This window comes from Dama dama, chromosome 27 (genome assembly GCF_033118175.1).
Source record: "Dama dama isolate Ldn47 chromosome 27, ASM3311817v1, whole genome shotgun sequence".
In the NCBI taxonomy this organism is placed as follows: domain Eukaryota; kingdom Metazoa; phylum Chordata; class Mammalia; order Artiodactyla; family Cervidae; genus Dama; species Dama dama.
Genome location: NC_083707.1, coordinates 3445762 through 3470487, shown reverse-complemented (window position 1 = coordinate 3470487; position 24726 = coordinate 3445762). Strand labels below are relative to the sequence as shown.

Genomic DNA, 24726 nt, shown 5'->3' with positions numbered 1-24726 from the left:
GGGATAAAAGAGGAGGTTGGCATTAACATACACACACCACTGTATGTCACCAACAGGGACCTACCGTATAGCACAGGGAACTCCATTCAGTATTGTGTAAGAACCTTACTTTGTAAGAACCCAAAAAAGACTACATATATAGATGTATAACTCAATCACCATGCTGAAGATCTAGTCTAACACAGCACTGTAAATCAGCTGTACCTCAGTAAAAAATAATAATCAAAGATTCACAGTCATCAACTAATCAGCCAGTATCTCCCTGCTCTTACCCACCCCCCCCCCCCATTACTCCATATTTCATTTGTTTCCTACCTCCATTATCGTGAATGCAGAAGGGTCATGTAAATTTTTAACTGCTCTGAGTTCCTAGGATGAAAACCACTACAGTTAAAGCACTGTTAGGGGAAAGTTAGTGATGATAATTGATGTAGTGAAATTGATGCAGAACAGGATAAGAGTTTGAGACAGTTCCTAAAAGCATTGAGAAGATTATAGCTCAACCATTCAGGCCCCTAAATTATTGAGACCCAGCTGCATCTTAGAGTTCTGGTGGAGCTAGTAGCAAGTATGTGGTCTTCTCAAGCTGATGGTCAAGAGCCCCAGAGCAGAAGTGGAGAATGGTCTGGTCCACAGTTATAGGTTGTCAGGTGGGAGCACCTGAGGAATAGAGGGGTGACGGCTTCCCACATCAGAGACGGTAGCTGCCCACTGACCCCAGCAGGCAGAGAGGTCAGTGCCCCGCCACCCTGTGGGTTACGATGCTGTACATCATCACTCTCAGTATCCACGCCCACTCACAAGGCCCTCCTTCTCAGGTTTCTGTGCACGGCATAGGTGTCTATCTTTGGGGAGCCCTGAGCCTTCTGGCAGTACCCCCAGGCACTCTGTAGCCCTCGGAATGTGAGGATCACTTCCCCTTTGAGGCTGGGCTTCTTGTGGACCACCCTGTGTGCTGTGTAAAATATCCTCCTAGATGTGTGTTAGATCATTTGACTGTTTAGTACTGGTTACTTCATAAAATATACTTTAAAAGTTAGGTACTCAGCTAGCATCCCAAGCCTCGTGGGCGCCACTCTCCTTTTTGTCTTCATTTTGTCCGTTTTGTTCTCCAGCTGCTTTTTTAAAGACAACTTCAGACAGCAGAGGAGGAGAGGCGTGTAGTCACCCATGGACCTGAACTAGGTTTCACACAGGGGCCCACCAGGTCCATCGCTCTGTGGCAGCAGATGTCATGGGGTTTTATCCCAAGGATGTCCTTTTATACAGCAGGGAGCCTGGTGCCTTCCGGGGCTCAGCCTCCTGCCTTACTCTGGCCCCTAACCCGCACCCCTAGGTTAAGTGGCCCTGGGTTGGTGATATCAGCTTCCCATCCAGGCACTGATCCAACTGAAGTCCCCCCGACCCCCAGACTTCCCCAGTCCAAACCTCTGGGGTCTCTGACACACACCAGAGACGGAGAGCCACTGCCCCTGAGTGGACACCACAGTCGGGTAAATGAGGATCCTACGTAGATTTATCGGCTGTAACTGAATTCCATGACTTGCAGACATCCTGCTTAAATTCATCCTTGTAGAATGGCCTTGAAATTGGTTCTATAAATCCAACTTGATAATTTTATAATCAGAAATACTGTTTTATCCTTATTGCAGGAGCTTATTAAAATACTGTTTAAAATGCAGCATGTTTTATTCAGACTTGGGGATTAAGAATAAATCCTAAAATGTAATTAGAGTGGAGGAAAGTTCTAAAAAAGATATTCTTAGAGCTCCTTCTCAGAATCAGAATGTTCCCCTTGTAGTGCTCACTGAGGCAGATGAGAAGCAGGGATTGGGGTCCACACAAAATTCAAAAATTCTGTTTAAAAACTTTGAACAAATCAAAAGTTTGTATTATGAAGCAGTTACTTTTACAGTAATATTTGATGAAATTTTAAATTATAAGGAATACAATTAGAGTAATGGACTGCTTTATAAAACCTAGCTTGAGATATATTTAATAAGATGATACTTGATTACATTTAAGAGGGAAAAATTCTTGCAGGAGGTTAAGAAAAATCAATTGTGACAGGTTGCCATTTTCACGCCATTCATAATAACAAGTTGCTCAGAGCAAGAACAGCAAGGATGAAATGATAATACAGATTGCTTCCAGCAGTTATTATAATCCCATGGGCATATTGATTTGTGTTTCTAATAAAAAGATGCTTTCAAACGTCTCATTGACAGACAGGTGATATGTGCCATTATGTGAATTAGAGCCTCTTTTATCTGAGTGGTTGTAAAGGCATTTCAGATAATAGAGCCCAAATAGGATCAGCCAAGGTGTACTTTGAAAGTTGAAATATCAAAGACTGTTTTGAGACTAGCTCTTTTATCTTTAAAAGGGCAGTTTATTAATACTTTAAAAGTTGTGTTTCATATTAAAATTTTACACTCTTCTTGTGGTTGTATACAATCACCACACCCCTTAATTGTTTTAATAGTTGCCTTCTTGAGTAATAAAATATTTTTGGCTTTAAATACTTGTTTAAAAATGGGATCATGTGGTTCACAAAAGAGCTACATGTTGTGGAATATGGTATTACAGTCAATCCACAGAGATAGAAAGGCTTCGGGAGTGCTTTTTTTTGATAACTGTTATTAATATTAACAAATCATAGTGTTTCAAAGCCTTATCGGGAGGAGATTAACTTGAGAAACAAACCTCCAATAAAGTAATTCAGTGGCACGTAGATAAGGCCTTGTGTGGCCCTCGGAGCTGTGACAGCACACACCGCCTCGCTGCGCTTGCTCAGCCGCACACTCGGATATTACAGCTGCTCACAATTAAAAGTTGTGTTTCTTCATCAGCAGTGTGAATATAAATAAACTTATAATTTCAGGAAAGCAATACAGAGGCAAGACGCTGAATGAAGAAGCAGTCCTAATGATAACCTCTGAGACATGAGTCTCAGAGTGTACAGCCAACATCTCAACCGGAAAACTTGGATTCAGGCCCTAGTTCCTTTAAAATATGAATTTGATTGTAAGGCAGGTGTTCTAAATAGGAAACAGCATATTTGTTATTTAAAGTAAATACTTTGTACCACTAAAAAGACTTAAGTTTTTACATAAATTTCTCAGAGGCCTTATTCGTCATTTGTTGTGTATAAAGTAAGCACTAATTGATAGTATGTCAAGACCTGGATGCTGGGAAAGATTGAGGGCAGGAGGAAAAGGGTTTGACAGAGGGTGAGATGGTTGGATGGCATTATTGACTCAATGGACATGGGTTTGAGCAATCTCCGGGAAGTATGGAAAGACAGGGAAGCCTGGCGTGCTGCAATCCGTGTGGTCGCAAAGAGTCGAACATAACTGAGTGACTGAACAAGAACAACAACATCATTTCTGAACTAAACTCCCTATAATCAGTTTCTTAACAGAGAAGTACAATTTATTTAAGAAGCAAATAAGTGTTTTCATAAGTGCCTTTGTATTTCGAAATCCCTGATTCCTTGTCCTGGGGCCATGAAAACTGTCAGAAATAAATGGAACTTGTGATGATCGCTTTATCATGACATTTGCATCTTAATTTATATAAGCTCACAAAACTTACTCCCAAGAGCATTTCTGATGAAGGCCTTTCAGTGTGGGTGAGAAATAACGGTCTGAAAGATGTAGTGAGATGGAAAATGAGCAACTTGGAAACCTTCTGGATGGAACCAGAATGGATGGATGACTGTGTTGTGAACGAAGACAGCAGAGGAAGATGAGGTTTTCCTGTTGTTTTCAGATCCTCACAGTACATTTCACCTCCCCAGGAGAGCTGGCAGCCCCAGGACCGTGGTGGGTACCTGGGGTGTAGCACCCTAAGTTGTTATGCAGAGGGGGTCCCTTCGTGGTCACCATGAAGAGAAACAGGTCATGAGCAGTGTGGGTTCAGAAGCAGATGTGGTTGGAGAAGATTCAAAGCCAGAGGTCAGTTGGAAGAGAAGGGAAGTCACTTGGTTTGCTTGCTGTGTGGGAAGGCAGGGGGGATAGGCAGGACCCTTCGATCCCCACTGTGCTTCCTGCTTCTTGAGAGAAAAGCTAGCCAGGGGAAGACGTGGCTACGCCGTGGCAGGGTGTGTGGGGTGCCTGTCCTTGGGTCTCTTGTGGGTGACAACCCCAGCAGGGGCGTGGAAACCGAGTTCCAGCCCAGCCCCTCACCGTGCCCTCTGGCTGCGTGTGCGGGAGCGCCCGGCCCGCTGCCACCCCTGGGCCCTGGCAACGCTGGTCTGGTGCCTGCTCCGGAGGCAGCCCCGGGCTCCGTGCCACCTCATCCTGGTACCTCTGCCATCCCAGCCTCTTGTGTGGTGCCCACCCGTGTACTGGATGGTCACAGTACTTAGCAGTGGTTCATGGTTTTCCCCTCCATAGTACTGTTTTCTAACCGATAATTTAAGTGTATTCCTCAGTGTATTGAAACATCTGGTTTCAACTTAATTGTCTTTTCACACGCCTAAAAATGTATTCTGGATATCCTTTTTAAGAGAAACTCTGGTATGTTGACATTAGAGTAGCAACTGTACCCAACTTTCATTTTTACAACCACATTAACTGAGCATGTATATGATACATTTAACATGAAATTAAATAGCTTTCTTTGCCCCTGTGTAATTAGCATTGTCATCTAATAATTTCCTTTTGCAAAACTTTAAAATACATCATGTGAGTTTGACTTTTTCCCACTGTAATAAGCTGCTCACTGCCTAAGATTTCTTTTTGAGGGACAGGTATTCACATCAAACATTTTTGAAAGGCTTGGGATTTTTTATGTTAATTTTTTTTAATTTTATTGAAGCTGAGTTGGTTGAAAGCGTTGTTAGTCCCTGCTGTGCAGCAGCGTGGCTCCATTATGTACAGACACACACATATCACGCTTTCAGAGTCTCGTCCCACGCAGGCACCGTGCGGTATTGAGAGGGGCTCCCTGTGCACTGTAGGCCCTGTTTAGTCATCTGTTTTATATGTAGTAGCGTGTATGTGTCGGTCCCCATTTATCCCTCCCCTGACTGCCCCCTTGGTAACCATGTTTGTTTTCTACACCTGTGACTCTGTTTCTGTTTTGTAAATAAGTTCATTTGTACCATTTTTTTAGATTCTACATATAAGCAATATAATATATTTGTCTTCTCTGACTTACTTTGCTCAGTGTGGCTTTTTCTTAAACCGCTTAATACCATCAAAATCAAATATTTTTTTGAGGCACTGAAGTCAGAAGGAAATTTTTTGAACCCTATTATTTGAACCCAATTAGAATATAAAACTTCTATGAGATAAATTACCACAATGTAATAAATGTTAACTTATCAGTAGAATAAATTAATTACAGTGTAAATTGTAATTGGTGTGCCAGTGTATTGCTTAGTAACATTTTCAAGAGACAATAGGATAATGAGCCCAAAACGTACTAGTGAAGGTTAATTAGTCCCCTCCACCAGTGAACAGCACCTTCTGTAGAGAGCTTCAGTAAAATATACTAGTTGAAATACTTGCTTATTAATACTTTAAATTTTGGTCTGGTGGCAACATCTTGGGAAGACCTCTGGATGGGGCAGCCTCGGCAGTGTTCTTCCAGGTCTGTCCCTCCCGGCGTGCCCCCCTCCTCCCGGCATGCCCCTGCCTACCAGGTTCGCTTCTGCACCGTGATGCTGCTGTGTTGAGAGCATTAAAGGGAGAGGAGATACAAAAGGAATTTGGTCCGAGGCGGGTGCTCACAGTTTGTTGGGTGCTTCACTTCTTCTGACCAGCTGCATCCTGTTAGTTAACAGTGCTGGGTACTATATGAGCTGTCTTAATTCAGGTTAGTCAAGGAGGAGGGGTTAGTTTGTTCTGTAGACTGGAGAGTGGGCTCATTAGAATTGATGCTGTGAGACCTCGAAAGACCAGGGTCCATATGCTGAAGACTCAGTGCATGTTTGTGGAGTCACTTCATTTCTGGAGGAGGAAAGAGTGCTGGGAATATCTGCTGTGACCAGGAGAGGCCAGAGAGGCAGCTGTAATGAGATGCTGATGGGGCCCACTGGGGGGCACCTGCAGCTCTTTTGCTTCCGTTGAAATGTTGAGATTTCTGAGCAAGCCAGCGAAATCCCGTTATAGACAGAATTGCAGCTAAGCAATCCTTTTTGATTATTCTTAGTTTTTGAAGCTGATTTAGTTTACAAAATTTTATTCTTTTAAAACAGATAAAGCATAGGAATCATTTACATTAAAAGTTATGAATTTATGAAAAGATTGCACCTAGCACTCTAAAAGGATTTAAAATTCTTTTTTTTTTTTCTTTTTTTTGGTGGGGGAAGAAGGAAGGATTTATCACTTGCAGTGAGTAAGGAGAACACTGGGGATCTTTCACAAAGCAGGGTCTCAGATTGAAAATTCTCAAAGTCCTTTAACACACAGTCTTTGTGTGTTTTATGCAGTGGCACAACAAAAATGTTTGTTCCTAAAACTTTGAAAATGCACTTACTGCCCAAGTAGGTAAACAATAAATGACTACTTTAGATGGCACTTGCTGTGCCGACATTCAGGATAATTTTTTGAAATGTTGCAAGTGAAATGATTTCAGAGTTAACGGACACATGTAGGAAGCTAGGACTGGAACTCCGATGTGTGTCTCCTAGCTCAGCCGCCCCTCGGTTTCTGCTCACTTGCCTGTTAGTGATGGTATAAAGGAGGAGGCTTCTTCGCTGCTGCAGTATTGCTGACAGCCGATGCCACGTTATGTGCGGCATGGAAACCCTCCCAGGGCCGCGAATAAAGGCGTAAAAATGAGACACAGGAAAAATGACAGCTGTAACATCGCTACCTACAGTTCATTAACCTGTGGAAATGAGCAACTGGTGTACCATACACTTCAGAAAAGGATTTGTTTTATTCTGGATTAATATTTAGTCATTTGAGCAACAATTTAAGTTAAAGTCAATAATTTGTTTTTTTATTACAATTACAAAAATTGTTTCATAGCCTTAAGATACAGACATGGTCTGAAACACACAATATAGAGAACAGAATTTTCATAATGGATCAATTTAAGATGTTTTTAATTCCAAACGATATAAAAAACGACTGCTTCCAAGGTTTAACTTCAGTCTGAGTTGCTGCCTTCGCCCTGTACTGGAGATGAACGTTGTGATACTGCAGTGCCTCATTTCGGGAGCGGGGGTGTGTGCGCTTGGCCTCGTGAGCAGTGAGCTCGGTTCCCGAGGAATGTGCTGTAGATCGCAGAAGGGAATCGGACTGAAAGTCTCCTTGCCTCCTTTAGTTAGTACTCAGTCCTCTCTTGAGATAACGCTCTCAGCTTTGGCTTTCTGGATGAGGATCCTAACAATTTTAAAGGTAATTTATGGTTGCTAATTAAGTAAAACAAAAGTAGATTCTTTGAAAGTATCACATCATTTGCACAATTTCATTCAGTTCACGTGTTCAGTCCTAGTAAGGGTGTGTAGCATGCTAGGTTGTGACTGCACGTTCTCTTAATGCTGAGTTAGTGCATTAAGGACAGAAAACAGGACGCTCATGGTCCACATCCTCTACAAAGTGAGAGTAACGTCAGGAGAGATTTCAAGTGTAAGATTTAAAAGTGGCTGAAGGGTAGTTTAAGTATTTTCCCCTGGAATGACTATAATTAGTTCAAGAAGTATAAAAATATTGTATGTCAATTTGTTGTGTATGCATGCTCAGTTGTGTCTGACTCCTTGCAACCCCATGGTCTGTAACCCGCCAGGCTCCTCTGTCCATGGGATTCTCCAGGCAAGAATACTGGAGTGGGTTGCCATGCAAGTTCCTCCAGCGGATCTTCCTGACCCAGGGATGGAACCCGCATATCCTGCATCTCCTGTGTCAACAGGGGGTTTCTTTACCACTGAGCCACCAGGGAAGCCCATTATTTTCTTAGTGCTACACTGTTAGTTTTCAGGCTAAAATGTGAGTGCTTGGTCGTCCTTCTAACATCCAGGAAGGCCAGTTTCTCCCCTTGCTGGTCCAGCCTGCTTCTGCCTGTTGTCTGATCTGAACTCTGTTAGTTCTGTTTGTTGTGTGCTGGTCCAGCTAGTTGCTGCTGTTACTGTTGATATAAAGTTGTTGCTTTCTGTTTACCGTTTATGTGTAGGTTGTGTTTCTTACTAGTAAATGCAGTGTAAGTGCTCTGTGGCCACTCGGTGGGTCACTTCTTTCCAGAATGCCTAGCACCGTGGTGCTGCCCTTGCTCCCCCGCAGACCCGCCCCGTGTGGGGCTTCACGTGGAGCAGTTAGGACGCAGGTGCAGGCGTGTCTCCCTCCAGGAGCCGTCTCCCTCTGTCCACGTGGCAGACGCATAACAGACGGTGTGAAACTCATTCGACCTTGATAGCCTTCATGTTCATAGGGGGTTGGGGAGCACTGAAAACCGACCCTCTGGCTTGTGAGGGATGCCCGACTGAGGGGAGTCAGCCCTGTGTGGAGGGAGACCCCGGTGTTCCGGGTCGGCGGCCTGGACTGAAGTGGCTCAGTGTGGCTGGCTGTGCGTTTTGGGGGAGTGGCAGGATTCTAGGGGCTGAAGAAGCAGTGGAGGGTTGATCCCTGAGGGTCTCCCATGCCGCTGATGCTGGAGCCAGGGCCACGGGCCCAGCAGAGACACAGAGGCCAGTTGCTCTGACAGCTCCAAGCTCGGCTGGTATAAAAGATGAGGTGGAAAGCCCATCCGGTCTGTGGGACCCACTTCAGACTGTTGAACATCGAAGCCTCTGTAGCCTATGGAAGGAGACACAATGCTGGATACTTCAGAGATGCTCAAAAATCTAGTTAGGGGCACAAGAGAACTGAGAATTTTAAAATACTAACAAAGAAAAAATATAGTAGTCTGGTGCTCAGCGTTTGCGTTTCTATACCTGAGATATTGTGGGCTTGGTTCCAGACCACTGCAGCAAAGCCAGTCACACGAGTTTGGGGTTTCCCAGTACATATAAAAGTTAGGTTTACACTAAACTGCAGTCTAGTAAGTTTTCAGGAGCATTATGTCTGAAAAAACAAAGTACATACCTCCATTAGAAATACTTTATTGCTAAGAAATGCTGACTGTCTGAGCCTTCAGGGAGTCTTAGTAGTAACATCAGAGGTCACTGATCCCAGATCACCCTAGCAAGTCTGATAACAATAAAAAAAGTTTGAAATACTGAGAGAATTTCCAAAACATGACAGAGACATGAAGTGAGCAGATGCTGCTAGAAAAACAGCACGGACAGACTTGTCGGGCATGAGGTCGCCACAAACCTTCGACTTACCGTGTGACTCCAGCAGGGCTGTCCTGCTCCGGTGGAGAAGCAGGGGCCCGAGCCCCCGGCTGCACTTTGCTGTCTGGGCCCTCGGAGGCCTCGCAGAGGAGGCGAGGGGCAGCAGCAGGCAGGCCCCCTGTGCCCGTGGCTCCTGTCCGCAGAGGGCTGCTCCTGTGCCGGGGCCACCCCGCCAGCCCGGGGCCTTGGCACTGCCTCCTCATCCAGCCAAGCCGGGGGGACAGCGGGGGCCCGGCCGCTGGAAACCGTCACCTCTTCCAGTGTCACTGTCAGAGGCCGTCCCTCCGGGCTCTGCAGCAGGAAAGACCGAGTGCACGGAGGATCACTGCCCGTCCCCCAAACCCAGAGACACACCCGGGTGCAGCCCCAGCCTCCCGGTGTGGGTGCTGCAGGAGCCCCGAGCCTCCAGCTGTGGGAAAGCCACACCACCGTGTGGACGAAGTGCTGGGGGGCAAGTGCGGCTCGACCACCCTGGGGCTGCAGTGCGGGTCGAGCCCTTGGTCCCAGAAGGGGCTCCTCCCTCCTCTGGGGGGCACGGCAGACTGAGGAGCAGGCCCTGAGCGACAGGCACGGTCATGGATGGGACCTCCTGTCACCTGTCCCCTCATCCACCTGGTCCCCCGTGGGGTGGGATCGAGAAGCACCCGTGAAGGTGACCTGGGTGAGTCGCTCTTTCCCCACCCTGCACCTCCACACTTGGGGGCTCCAGCCAAAAAAGCCCAAAGACATGGACTCTGAGGAGCTGCCCTTCAGGAGCCCAGGGGCACGCTCGGGGCACCGGAGGCGCTGGTCGCCTCAGTCAGCACGGCTTCAGCAGCATCCAACACACCAGTCCCGCCCGGGCTTACGGAGAGCCTCTCCCTGAGGCTCGTCACCTCAGCTCCCGCCTGCGTGCTAAGTTGCTCAGTCCTGGCCGACTCTTTGTGACCCCATGGACTGTAGCCCCCCAGGCTCCTCCGTCCATGGGGTTCCCAAGGCAAGGAACACTGGCACTTCTTACCGGACACTACTGTGTGTCCCACCGTGAACAGACATTCCAAGCCATAGACTAAAGGGGAGGGCAAGCGTCAGGCCTGGGCTGAGGTGTGGCACAGCCCTCGGGGCTACCAGACAGGGAATGTGGAAGAAGTCAGGTCAGCATGCTAAGGGCCCCGAGATGGGGAGTGGACAGCGCACCCGGACAGGCACAGGAGCATCAGCAGGGAGGCAGAAATGCCGAGGAAGTCGAGGTCAGCGAAGCAGAAACCCAGAGTGCCTGCGAGAGATTGCAGGAGCCGGGACATGGCCGCAGATGGGACCCGTGAGCGGAAAGATATGTCAGAGGAACTTCCAGGCCGAGAAGCCAAACGAAAGAAGAATGGAGAGGGGGGACACACAGTGGGACAGAGCACCCACGGGTGTGTGCGGCCTCAGCGGGCGTGGGGCACCGATACGGGAGCAGCAGCGAGGCAGCGGGAGGGGAGCAGAGACTCAGTGAAACTGAGGGCTTTCTCGCCTTGATGACAGACCCAGGTGCCTGGGAACACCAGGCCAGGGGAGTACCCCAGAGCCTCAGCCCCGGGCTCAAGCCTTCTAGCTGTGGCCGACCAGCCCGAGAAGTGAAGGCACAGGATGCCTCCCGCCATGCGGGATTGAGGGTCCAGAACGGTGTGCTTATCACTCAGGAGAGACACTGGGGCGAGGCGGTGATGTGGCTGCAAGCAGGGACGGCCCCACTGGCCACGGGCCGAGGGTGGCGGGGCCTGGCTGGACGCTTCCAAGTCTGGAGGGAACACATCCAAGTAGGTGAAGAGTTTAGAGCGTGGGGTCGGCTCTCTGCCCTCCCGCAGCCCTGCTCGCTGGAGACAGTGCTGGAGACCACAGCAGGGCCCCACAGGTGCAACCAGGGTCCCCCTCCCCGGAGTCAGTGGTGGGCTTTCCCAACGTCCCGGGGAGGAGGGGGGCTTCCTGCCCGTCCCACCGAGCTGCCTCTGGCTGCGGTCTGGGCGGCCCGCTGACCGTTTGGAGTCTGCGGTTACAGACGCAGGGGCCGAGCCTGTGGGCGGGGTTTCCTGAGCTGGCCTCCGTCAGCATTCCTGTGTTAGGATCTTAGGTGAATGTATGTTCTTTCCTCAGCAGTTCACTCGTTTTCTGAAATTACAGGAGTGCTTTTTGTTTATCAGCTTTGAGGTCATTAGATCCAGTCTTGCACCTCACCTCGCCCTCCTCCTGGTGTCTTTCCAACAAGCCCCCTGCCCCACCCGGCTGCCTCCAGAACAGGGGAGCCCCGAGGCCTCTGCCCACCGGGCCGGCCGCTGCTGGACAGAGGCATCCACTGCAGAGCCTGCGTGCCGCGCAGCAGAAAGCCCCCCAGGCAGAGGGCTCTGCATGCAGCACGTGGACCCGACAAGGGGCTTTGCCTTTGAGCTGCTTCACCAGAGAAAGACGCCGGCCCCACCGAGCGCGTGCTTTCTCTGCTCCTGTGGCCGCCGTGTTTAATCACTGTTCAGTCTCTCCTTTTTTCCCCAAAGTACAGTAGCTGATGCCAGTTGAGCAAGTTTCACCGCTGCTAAATAAAAACAGTGAAAGAAAGCATTTTGATAAGTAAGATCTGACCAGTCTTCATTTCATGAACCTGATGGAAGTTTGTGTAGTTAATGGACATTCCAGCCACAGATCTAATGATGAGAGTGGAAATATTATTTCTATTTACATCAACCAGCCAGGGAGGCCCGGCTGTGGTCAGGGGCCAGGGGCTGTGAGCTTGGCCACATGCCTCAGCTCCGTGGGCTCAACTAGAGACTGTAACCAGGCGGAACTGGAACCAAGTAACAGAAGTCACGCAAAAGCACCTGGCAGATTGTGAAGGCCATTGGCTTGGAAATTACCAAAATGAAGCTGCTTTATGTGTTAGTTATTCATGTGGAGTTAATCTTGTTAAAGTAAGTTGGTTATCCATTTTGTTTGCTGTCTGAAGCATGTTTTTTCACGTAGAATATAGACGAGTGAGTCAGGTGCTGGCATGGCGATGATGGTACCTCCCCTATCAAGATGCCAAAGTCTGTCTGAAATCTCACTGCTCCTGACTCCTGGCTCCAGCCCGTCCACAAAATCCCCAGCCTTTATTTTTGAGGGAGAAGGCTTGACACATCACCTGGAGATTTCCAAGGCTTTCCCTAGCTCACTGGTGCCCTTTCATGGTGCCACCTGTCCTATGCTCCTGGGGTTCTCCTAGCCTCAGTGATCAGCCAGATGCCTGGGGGCTAGGGGCCGGGTCCCACTGAGTGACTGTTTCTGGCTCTGGTTGTGGATGGCCTTCCCCCAAGGGAGAACCTGGGGTGTATTTTGCCATAAGACTATTCACGACCAATTACTAGAACTCTAGCTCTTTTAGTTTAGGGCAACGTCTTTCGTCATTAGATGCACGTTTTTAACTGCTAATATGTGTACTCACATTTAAAATCAGTGTGCTCCAAGTGATTAATGCATTTGGTATCAGAGTTGTGACCTAGCAGTTGTTTTCCAGTGGCTGAATAAATTTGTGTCTGAGAGCTTTTGGGTGTGGAAGGCCTGACACAGGGCTTCCTTGCGGAGGGTTTGCTGGTGCAGAGCGCTGCTGTCGCCTGCCGCGGCAGGCCCTCGCGGAGGTGGCGTGAGTACAGCCCACCGTGGGTGGTGCAGGGCCTCCCAGCTCGCGCTCGTGTGCCCCGGGGAGAAAGCCCAGTGTGGGCTGGGCGTTCTCAGGAGGAGCAGTTCTCAGCTGGTGTGCATTTGATACACGTGGTGGGAAGGATGGTGACCACCTTGTGGAAGTTATGGTTTCTCTGAGTCCAAGTGTGGTGTTGTGTTGTGATTTGTTTTCATGGCCCTGGTGCTCAGCAGCCCATTAGGCTGGCGGGATTGTTTCCACGACTTTCTGCAGAAGACTTCTTTAATCCTCTTCCTCAAGCAGATAAGCTTCACTCAGAGCACTCGCCTATAGCACCGTATTGTATTAATGTATTTTACTTGTAATTTAGAGAACAAGAAGAATGCCCCGATCTGAAGGCTAAGCTGTCCCCCATGGCACTGGCACAGCTGATAATCGCGAACTAGAAAGATGTGTATATCAAATAGTTTACAAAATGAAGCCAGCTGTGTTTCCCTACATACTGAGGCTTCCTGACATGCATCATTAAACCTTATTAGCTACTTCCTTTTACAAAGATTCTTGTAGTCTTGAACATTGCATATTAACATTTTCTGCCCCTCCAACTGGAAATTATTTGCTTTATTGTAGAGTGTCAACTTGCTCTGGTTTCTGATGCGTTCTAATTGGTACTTTAGAGTATAATCATCGTGCGATACCACGCCATGCATTTCTTTATTTGGAAATTAATACAGACCTTTTCACTTTATCTGTCAATCTGGGCAACTTTTCACACAATTCCCAACTCTTGGGATTGCTTACAAGTCATTAAGTATGAAATTGTTCATAAAATGTCTTTGAAGACATATCACAAAAATTTTAGATGGTTTAAAATATGTTATATTTTGCCGAGATACCAGTAATAAACCTCTTAAATAGACAGTTAATAATAAAAGGATAACTAGGAAGATGAAAAGTTTATTTAAGCATATGATGTTAATCATTTAAAATTTTCAGTAAATCTGCTAAATTCTGTTTTCCTTTCAAAAGAATGCACATGTTGAGAACCATGGATTTTGAAAACTGAGTGACATTGATTCAAAGTCAGATGTCAGGTGCTAGGCCAGGGCAGTACCTTTCCTCATCCTTTCCCCTTCGCGCCATCCTCTGCCTGCATCTCGTGCTGCCTTAAGAAGTGAGGACGTTTACCTGCCCTTAACCACGTGGTGGGTCAGAGCAGGGACAGGTTGAGAGCAGCCCTGAGGGCCAGGGTTTCTGTATCTTTACACGTGTTTAACGTAATCACAAAGAGGTGATACACATTTCACTGAGAATTTCACGAGTTCAGTGAAACAGTGATCATAGCTTTGTTTCCAGCAAATATCTTAGACACAGATCTTGTCATGTCAGCTAATGACTCTTGATTTAAAAACACTACTAAGTGGTTTTATGTCATGATGGGTGCCAGATATCCGGAGATTGGGGTGGAGACCTTAAGTGGTTCATAAATCCCCACATACTTACACAATAACCCCAGCAGCGATGCAGGGACCCGTGACACCATCTGATCACGGGCTGTGTGATGCAGTGTAGGTTCTTGCTGCGCCAAGCTGCCTGCAGAGAACCGGACATGAAACACACTGAACTCAGCTCTACCACATGCAGCACGCAGGCGTTGAGAGTTTTTCCTGGTACTCATCCTTTTTGTCTCCTAACACACTATAACTTAGAATTAACAACTTTATACTACCATGTATGGGACGGAAGTAGTCCATAATGGAACCAGACTTCATGGAATCTATTGTATATAAAAATTGTTAACTAATGTCTAATACATTCCCTGGCACAAACCTTTAAAAATACGTTTTACTTGTTGGTTTGCCAAAGGAAGAGTTTAGATGGTGACATTTGGAATCACTGAACAAATCTCTGACTTTGTTATAGGAATTCATCTTTATCATGACCTCTTACGAAAAAAATTTAGAACTGGAAGTTAAAGTTTCACTGGAAATTAATGACCTTGTTTATTAATAAAATTTAACCATTCCCTTTCCCAAAATTTTATTAGGAAAATATGCAGGTGGAGGGTGTTCCCCACGCCTCCCCCCACCCAATTTCATTCACTTTGTTTAAAAAAACAAAACAACTGTTTGGGTCGTGTCCCAGGCAATCTCCAGGGAGTGGGATGGTCTGGTAGCTGACTACCCAGCTGTTCCCCATGCCTCCTGAGGGGGACCACCAGGGGTCAGCTGGGCACTCACTTTTCTTGGGAAAAGGCATGTTCTGATCTGATATGTCTTCTAAATCCCAGCCTTCCCCATCATCTGTGGTCCCACAGTTCCAAGCTAGTGTCACTTCTGGGTGCCAGGAAGTAGTTGTTTCAGCTCTTGCAGAGTTCAGAGGGCACTCTCGGAGGCGGGCACTGTGCTGGGAACCCTGGTGCGGCAGCCTGAGAAGCCCTGGCGGTGTGTTCAGTCATCTCTCAGTGAGCAGTCCCAGAGCCCAGATGTTAACAGCAGTATTATTAATGTGCTTAAAGGAGAAGATTACTTTCTAATTCAGTAATATATTTTATAAATTATATTTCAGAGTGTATCTTAAGGGTGTTTCTAGAACACACACATATGCACAATGATACTTAAAATAAGGGACTTGCCACATGCAGGAGAAAATAAAGAACTACACATGCACATACCTCCCAGAAGAAAACTGTGTAAATACTGTATAGTCTCTTCAGTATGAAAAATCCACCAGAAAAACGAAAGGTAATGACTGCCCATATTTCAGCAGATTTACAGCCCTTTCTTACTGAGTCTGTTAAAATTTTAAGATTCCTAATAAAAGCCTTTCTTTAAAAATATCAGGACCATTTAGAGTTTTTATTAGAAAAAAAATCTATTTTTCATGTTTCAAGGGAAAAAAGAATTACCAAGAGTGTGGGGACTTTCAAAATCTTTGAAGAAATGTAAAATTAAACAAAGTTCCTGAGCGTACCAGTGACCACGCACAAAATCTGCTCTTACTGACATTTTTCCAGACTTTTTTTTTTTTTTTAACACAAATTACTAATCCCTAAACTCATGGGTATTGTGCTTTTAGATAGTAAGAATTCAAGAGTGGGTTAATGTTATTTGTAAAATATCAGTTAAAGTAAATATTAAATTACCAAAATAAACTGCTTGTTTAATTAGACTAAATTGAAATCAAATGCCTGACCTCAAGTTTCACTTATATGAATGTTGTTGAATGTTGAAGTTTTTGGTGTCAATGGATAACTTAGTCTGTTGGTGCAGTTATTTTTGAGTTGGTGGGTGGTCTTGGCAAAACCAGTTAAAACTGATAGCTTACTACATTGTTAAGACAAAAATAAGGGAAAATATATGCAGGATCTCAAAACCACTGATATAAGCTGTTACAACTTTATTGACTTAATTTGTAGATCTAAATCTTTTTTTCTAAAGCCTTAGCACTGTACTACTGTACTGGTTACCTACAGTGTTTTGGGTGTCATATCTTTAAATATGATTCTTTATTTGCTAGAAGTTTTTATTTAAGAAATTTCCCCCTGTATGTAGTTTATCATGTTAAAGTCTATAAATTCTGTCTTTGATTCTTCATGGCAACATAGATGTTTAGGGTAATTTTTTCATAATAAAACTAAGATAACATGTATTAAATTTACTAAATTGGCTGATTGAAGATCAAATTTCTTTCATGAAAAGGAGGCTTTCAGCGGTCAGGGATAAAAAAGAGCAAACTTGAGCGCCCTCTGCTGGTGAAGTCACAACATGCTGCACCGTGGCTGTCGCTTTCTCTTCCCGGCAGAGAGATGTTGCTGTACAAGCAGTGAGGAGCCGAGTGGCGGCGGGAGACGCGGCAGCAGTGCACGCAGACCACGCTGAGCATAGCGCTCGGCTGACAGTGGCGTGCGAGGCACGGTCACCTTGCAGCCTTGGCTTGTCAGTGAGCTGTGTGGGCTGTTGTAAGAGAGGACCAGGACTGCTGTCCATTAGAAGACTGTTGGTTTTAAATAGTCAGTGCTATAGATTTTAATGTAGGTTGTGTACATAGAGTACAAATTAAATTTACAAATAGTTGCCAGACTGTTCTGCATATTTATGTTTACTCATTTTTGGTTTTAAATATGGCTTTGATGTATCACAAGTTGAACCTATTTGAAATAATAATTATTAAAAACATAAAATTTTACCACTTAGAGTCACTATATTGCTTTAAATTTGATGACTTTTTAATATACTGGTTATGCTTTAATAAAGGCTCTACTATGACAGATGCTGTCAGATAGTAACAGGCTTGACCAAATTATCCTACATAAATGTAGAAGTCAGTCTGAATTTTGCCAAAAAAAGATCTGACGTTTGTATGTGTGTATGTACACATGTTCATAGATAATATGCCATTTTCTGGCAGTTTTGACAATTATAAAATGTTGAGTGGATACGTTTTATAGCAAACGCTCGAGCCAGTATTGAAATTTCTCAAATGATCTGGAAGCTTGAATGTTTGAAAAGACAGCCTCATTCTTCATTCATGAAGCCCCCTTCAAACTCAGCAAGTAATCTGTTTGTAGGTTTTAGGAATTTCACCCCTAGCAGCATGTTTGTTGTGTCTGGCTGGCAGAGTGGTCTGATGGCATGCATCGCCCTGAACACGGAGCTGATCTGCACCAAGGTAGCGTCAGCTCTGTGAGGGCTCGTGCTGGGTCCCCCCTCCTTTTGAGTTTCTCACAGTAATATGGAAAGCGTTGTACTTCCTGGTTCAGTAGCTGAGCTTTGCATTAAGGCTTTTTTTGTTTACATGAAAAACATAGCAACCCCATTTTATTTTTGAATGTTAAATATTAAGAAATATGTGATAATATATGGTAAGCAAGCAAAAAAATCTTAAAATAGTCGGGCAAAATTTATTTGTGGGCAAAAATGTATAATATGAAATATTCTTTCAGTACAGACTTTTAAATGTGTATCGTGTAAATATAGATTTTGACTTTTAAAAATTAAGGTGATACAACATTAAGAATTACTGTGCTGATACTTGTTTAGGAGCTTTTAAAGCACAGATTATTGAGCCAATAGACTAGAACAGCTAAAAGAAGCACTTCTTATTTCGCAGATCACTGGGGCAGGAAATGGTAATAGCTGAGTTGTCTATGGGCGGGTGGTGCCTGCATGCAGGGCAGACACTTAGGACTAAGGCGCTCATGTCCAAACATGAATGAATAAATAAACTGGAGAAGAAGGGGAAAAAGGGCTATATGGCATCACTTTATAATTTAAAAAATACTTTTAAAACTCTAAACTGGAAAAAGTTATTGCCATGATATTTAGAAGTTTACATTTAGTGTAAGAATTTCAGAAGTACATTACTGAAAATTACTTATTTTTTTCTTATTTTTAAGATTCTGCTATAAGTAGAAAATATGAGACTGATTTGTTTTTAAGATATTTAAAAATATGTGCTTTTTATAGTAATTTCAGGAGGTTAAAGCAGTGATCCTATGTCAGCTTTGTAGTCACAACCCGAATTCTGAATGATGTGGGACTGACAGGCTGATCCCAGAATAGTTTAGCTGCTAAAACGGAGATAGCAACAGCAATGTCACTGTTTCCCCTAAGTCGTCTTTGTCATGTAAGGCTGTACTTCGGCCTCTATAGAGTTGTCTTGAGTGTATTTGCTAGTAGATTGGAGGCTTTTCTGTTTTTCGAATTGAGATGTGTTTACAGTGAAAATACAGGACAAATTAAAATGATACTTAGCTTTCTTCAAGAGTTTAAATTGGCTTTTTGACATTTTGCACATTATTGTTTTGTTATTCCAGAATACCTTCATGTAGTAGGTAAGGAAATGTGAGTTTAGAAGGAAGGTTACAGAGCTTGGATGTTCACATAACATTAATCCAGGATAATAGCACATGAAGAGCAGTTGGTGATGCTTATTAATGCCTTTCGTTTTCTCTGCTACTAAGTTTTTATAACACGAGACTTCTGCATTGATTTCTTGGGTACTTGGGGGGACTTCGAGACAGGCTGGAGAGGTGCTGTGTTGCTGAGATAAGGCGGGGTCTCATTCGTCCCCAGTGCCTTAACAAACCTGACTGATCTTTTGTTGATTAAGCAGGAGGATACCGTATTTACCCTTCATTGTTAGTATAAACCATTATTTTACTCAGAACCATTAGCTGTTTAAAACTTGGTACATAAATTAAAGAGGAGCTAAGTGGATTTGTGATCGCTGCCATTAGTGGCGTCTTAGATTATACAGGCAATTATTGTGCTCATTACCCCAGAGCAGCCCCTTCCCAGAGCCATTGTGGTGCCTTAGACATTATGCACAGATTTTCCCTTGGAGATTAAAATTTCCAGTAGCGTATTTAATTTTGTTATCACAGTTGTTTCAAGTAAAACAAATATTATGACAAATGGAAGAAAATTTCCTTTACTAATATAGGAAATTACAAAAATGTTGAAAGTTAGTTCCTAGAGTACTTAATTTACCTTTTCTTGTACAGTCATAATTACTTCAACTGATTAGTAATATATGTTAGGGGTGAAAAGGTTTTGAAATCGGAGTAAAAGGTATCTGGCCTGTTTAGGTGTTTTAAACGTTTTTAAAGAAGGAAGAGATTCACATCAAAACTCAAGTTACCACCTTTATAGAATCTGTAGCTTTAGCGTTAATTAGCTTTCATGGTGAATAGTTTTTGAGTCCAGATTGCATTTTAGACAAGTTGAAGAAACTTTCAAGGGAGTTCTAGAAAAATGAGTATAAAATTAATTGCAAATGACCTTTTAAAAAACAGTTGAACTATCTCTCTTCTTCTCACTGTGTTTTGTTAGAATTGACCGCCCCCTCTCCAATAAGACTGTACTGTTGATATATACTATAGCGTGGTTGCAGTTGTGTTCCAGGAAGAAGAGTCGTAGTTGAGAAAAGGCTCCTGAAAGACAGCAGGGAACAGCCCACTGCTGAGAGACTGTGTGTTCTCTGCTAAACTTGTTATTCCCTCCTTTCAGTTAGAAGTGGTTGGAGAAGACAGCATGTCCGCCTTACAGGCACCAGTCAGGCGGCTGACCACATGTCCTCCTCCACTGGAAACGTATTAACACTTTGAGTGAACTGTGTATCAGGGTGCAGTGGCCGCCTGTAACGTTTCAGTCCCACATGGGGCATTGTTTCAAAGGAAATTTGGTGCCCACTGCTGACCGCTTCCTCCTGCCTCTTAACAGACCTTCCTTCACTACCGCAACGCAGGGGAAAGTGTGAGGTAGTGGTTATGCATTTTGCAAGACAGTGATTCTTTATTTTATTACAAAAAAGACCAACTCTGGAAGGCCAGATTAAATCATTCCTTTCACTTTTTAATGGGATTTGGATGAATAGAGTAAAATATGCACTTTGCATTCATTGATAGCATCTTTACGTTGAGGTAATTGAGTCTTTTCTCGCTGACTGAATGAGTAATGACTTCATCTGACCCTCCCGAGGCCTGGAACTCAGGCCGCCTTTGTCACCGCGGAGGACCAGGCTTTGAAACATGCTCTACTTCCCTGGCTTAATTTTTCTTCATTTTAATCCAAAACCCTATTTTTCTCAATAATTCAAGCATAAACTATATAGTAGTTGAAGTAGTGGAGAATGCAAGGTATTTGTCCTGGTCGTGCTGGTTTTAAATGGAGTTGATAAATCAGGCGCCCAGGTCCCCACTGCCCACTCTCAGGGAGGCCCAGCCCCACGCTGCTGGAGAAGCTTCCAGAACACCGTTGGCATGGCTCGTCCCGGACTGGCTGGCCCCACTGCCCACTTGCCGGGTCACTGTGCTGGAAGTGACCACCAGGAGTGCAGGGTTACCCCCAGGGAGCACTGCATACCCGGCCAGCCCACGCAGCCCGGGAAGGGCCTCATCTGCTGCAGACACGTGGACGCAAGGCATCGCTAGGATCTGGGGAAAGTCTCCAGAGTTCCGAGTCCAAATAGTGCGACCAGAGGCAGTCACATGTCCTAGGCCTGGGCCTGTTGGGGTGTTGGGGGGTGTAGTGAGGGGCGGGGCATTGTGTAAGGGGCCAGTGGAGGGGCTGAGTCTGCGGGGTGGGGGCTTAGTGAGGGCCAGGGCCTGCTGGGGGCTGGCTCAGAGGGGTGGGGTCTGCAGACCACCCTTGCCCCTCGCCCCTACCCCAGGGCCCAGTGGCTCCCAGGCCACCCAGTGGACCCTGCAGTATCTGGGTCGGGTGTGAAAGTAGGGTGCTTGCCCTAAACACACTTTCAGCCGTGTTGCTTCTGGGTCCCTGTTGTCATTCCCATTGCGTGTGCAACCTCTTTAAAGGCTATAAGGTGTCAACCAGCAGTGATGCTGATTGTCAGTTCTAGGAGGTGACTCTGTCCATAAGCTTGGTTAGAGAAGATTTCTCTCTTATAGGATATATTACTCGTGTTCATCTTGATCTTTCCTACTGTTGTTGTTCAGTTGCTCAGTCATGTCTGACTTGCAACCCCATGGACTGCAGCAGCCAGACTTCCCTGTCCTTCTCCATCTCCTAGAGCTTGCTCAAACTCATGTCCATTGGGTCAGTGATGCCATCTAGCCATCTCATCCTCTGTCATCCCCTTCTCCTCCTGCCCTCACTCTTTCCCAGCCTCAGGGTCTTTTCAAATGAGTCAGCTTTTCGCATCAGGTGGCCAAAGTATTGGAGCTTCAGCATCAGTCCTTCCAATGAACATTCAGGATTGATTTCCTTTAGGATTTGATCTCCTTGCAGTCCAAGGGACTCTCAAGAGTCTGCTCCAACACCACAGTTCAAAAGCATTAATTCTTTGGCATTCAGCCTCCTTTATAGTCCAACTCTCACTCCTTACATGACTACTGGAAAAACAATAGCTTTGAGTAAACGGACCTTCTTTGGCAAAGTAATGTCTCTGCTTTTTAATATGCTTAACATTTCCTGTTAGACTGACTGTTTCTTCCCAGGTGAAATCTCATAGTTTACTCATTTTTCATAACCTTAGCACGCGTGTGTGCTCAGTCGTGTCCAACTCTTTGTGACCCCATGGACTGTAACCCACCAGGCTCCTCTGTCCATAGAATTTTCCAGGAAAGAATACTGAAGTGGGTTGCCATTCCCTTCTCCAGGGAATCTTCCCAACCCAGAGATTGAACCCACATCTCTTGCATCTCCTGCATTGGCAGGTGATTCTTTTACCACTGCGCCACCTTCATTTTTCATAACCTTAGAGTTTAGCAAAAAATGTAGTAGACTTTTAAACTTGCTTGTGTATGAATGAATTTTCTTCGCTGCTGCACTTAGTGAATTTTCTGACAGAGTTTCATGCTTTCTTTTTAAGTACAAGTTCTAACATTCTCGTGAGGGTTTGTGTCAAATATTAATCAAAACAAGATATACACTAAATATGTGAGGTTGGGAAAGACTCGCCTTTTATTGGCCAAAGTGATGTTTGAAAAGGCACTACAAAGTAAACTGGTATTAAGCAGCTTAGTAATCCTTCAGGTTTTAAATTTAAGGTGTTTATAAAGGTATTCGTCCTGGTCGTGCTGGTTTTTAAATGGAGTTGATAATCAGACTCCCAGGTGCCCGCTGTCTTGGTAGTTTTGCTAATCATGTTTCCCTTTTTAATTTCTCTTTTTCAACATTTGTACCAGATACAGGAGAAACTCAGATGACAGATAAATAACCCGATAGGATTTAGTTTTCTGCTAGAGTCATAAAACTTAGGAGTAAGCGGCTCTGTTAACACCTGCTGTGCCCTGGCCTGAGGGGGGGCATGCTGTCTGGGCCCCTGGCATGCTGTCTGGGCCCCTCCGTTAGATGGGCAGTGCCAGTTTACCATGGAGGAGAGTGAAGTTTAGAGAGTGTGAGACATTATCCACAGCCACACGGCTAGCAAGCAGAGACTGAAATGCAGGTCCTCAGCGGTAAAGACGGCGGGCATGGCAGTGAGAGCTGTGCAACGAGGCAGCACAGCCAGCACCCAGACTGGCGCGGACATGGCGTCCTGAGGCGTCTCTGCCGCTGCGTGGAGTCCCTTCTCCTCTCTGCGGCTCTAAAGCCTTTCTGCAAAGCCCCACACTGCCCTCCCCACACCCCTTCCTGCCCGCCACACCGAGTTGCACGGTGGTCTTTCGGCCATGAAACTCGGCCGGGAGGAAGACTGGGTGGAGGTTACTGGGCTGAAAAGGGAAGTTGCATGCTTCAGAAGAGCTGTGTTCTCTTAGCTCATAGGATGGGCAATGTTTGGATGTCTCACCCTTTCTGCCTCCAGGATCCCGCACAGATCACACACAAAAAAGGAATGAATTCTTACTGACATAATTTTCCCATGTCTTGCTCAGCTGGTAAATAATCCACAGACTGAATCTGAGTGTCATGTACCTTCCTGGGAGAACCTCCAGTGGAGGACTTCTGCAAATTAACCAGTTGTCGTTGCAAGCTAACTATTCCATCTGTTGCTTTTGTTCTTAATTAAGAGAAGTTGTTTTCAGAGAGGCTCTTGGCAGAGGGGGATGACAGACAGCCGTCCTGTTCTGGCCTGGCCCGTGCGGAGGAAAAGGCACCTGTGCTCTCGCAGGAGCCGGCTGTGTGCCCGCGCATCCCCTTCTGTCCAGCGCTGGTTGTAACCTCATTGTTCAGAGAGAGGATCTCAGGACTTGTGTTTTCTCAGTAGCCTCTTTCTGGAAACCTTCTGGGAGCCATGACTCATTTCCAGAAATTCTCCCTAAATCTCTAGAACCTTTTTGGGAAAAACGAAATGTCATAAGTTTTCCCAAGCAAATGTAAAGTGAATACATCTTTGTGTTTTGTTGTAATAAAGGCTAATACAAAAGAAAACTTAAGACCATCCTCCCTAACATGTATTTAGACTTGTAAAATTAGAGACACTGTGGCTCTGTGCTAATTCTGTATTTTCTTTCAGGTTGGTTTGTTGGACCTTGAACTCAATCAGCTGACCAAAGCACTATTTCTGGCCTTGGTTGCCCTCTCGGTTGTCATGGTGACCTTGCAGGGATTCGCAGGCCCGTGGTACCGCAGTCTCTTCCGCTTTCTTCTCCTCTTCTCCTACATCATTCCCATAAGGTGAGTTTAAGGATGAGGAAAACCAGTGTCTGGTTTCATTGAATATGATGTTATTGAATGTGTTGTTCTCAGTGTGAAAGAAATGATCCACTTAGAACTAAAGAGGGAAGATATGGGACTGACTCTAACCGTGACTGCTTCCCTTTCACTGCGGGCACTGACTCTGAGATGTGAGCATGGGCCTGAAACTCCCGGTTGAGAAGAAGGTGGAGGGGTCCACTCTGTTAGCCTTGGCCCCAGCCCGCTCAATGCTGGAAGGCCTGAGCCCAGGACCTGCCCCTGTGTGAGCCCCGCCCCCTGATGTGAGGTGACCCTGCCCCGAACCCCAGGGGGGGCCCTGCCCCAGGACAGCGGGCCTCCCGGGGAGGAGCCTCTAGGCCTGCATGGCCTATCTCAACTGTTAACACACTCCCTCCAGACTGTCCTGCAGCTGCCAACAGCCATCTCCTCCCGTCTCTCTTGAGCAAACACATCTTTTCTTGGGATTTCTTAGGGTTTTTTCCTTTGTTTTCATTAATCTTGTTTTCTTCGTTTCTTTTCCTTTTATCAGCTCTGAAATTTTATGTGATGTCCTTCATGACTATTTCTGTTGTACAATGAGAAAGGCTGAGTAAGAGTGCTCTTGCTTCTTTGGGGCACTTCTGTCTTTGATAGAAACCATTGAACAATATTCAGATTTTATTGCAGTTTTTTAATATGACTATGTTTAATTTCTTCTTCTCTGT

The 24726-nt window shown here is 45.4% G+C and overlaps 1 protein-coding gene across 7 annotated transcripts in view; it reads left to right on the top strand.

Annotated features, from left to right (window-relative positions):
* The window catches only part of ATP9B (ATPase phospholipid transporting 9B (putative)), a 166296-nt gene that overhangs the window by 87508 nt on the left and 54062 nt on the right, over positions 1-24726 (top strand). For all 7 annotated transcript variants that reach the window (XM_061131112.1, XM_061131110.1, XM_061131109.1 and 4 more), the window contains one exon: positions 23841-24001. In XM_061131112.1, the coding sequence (XP_060987095.1) occupies positions 23841-24001 (161 nt within the window). The remainder of the gene's footprint in view (positions 1-23840; positions 24002-24726) is intronic.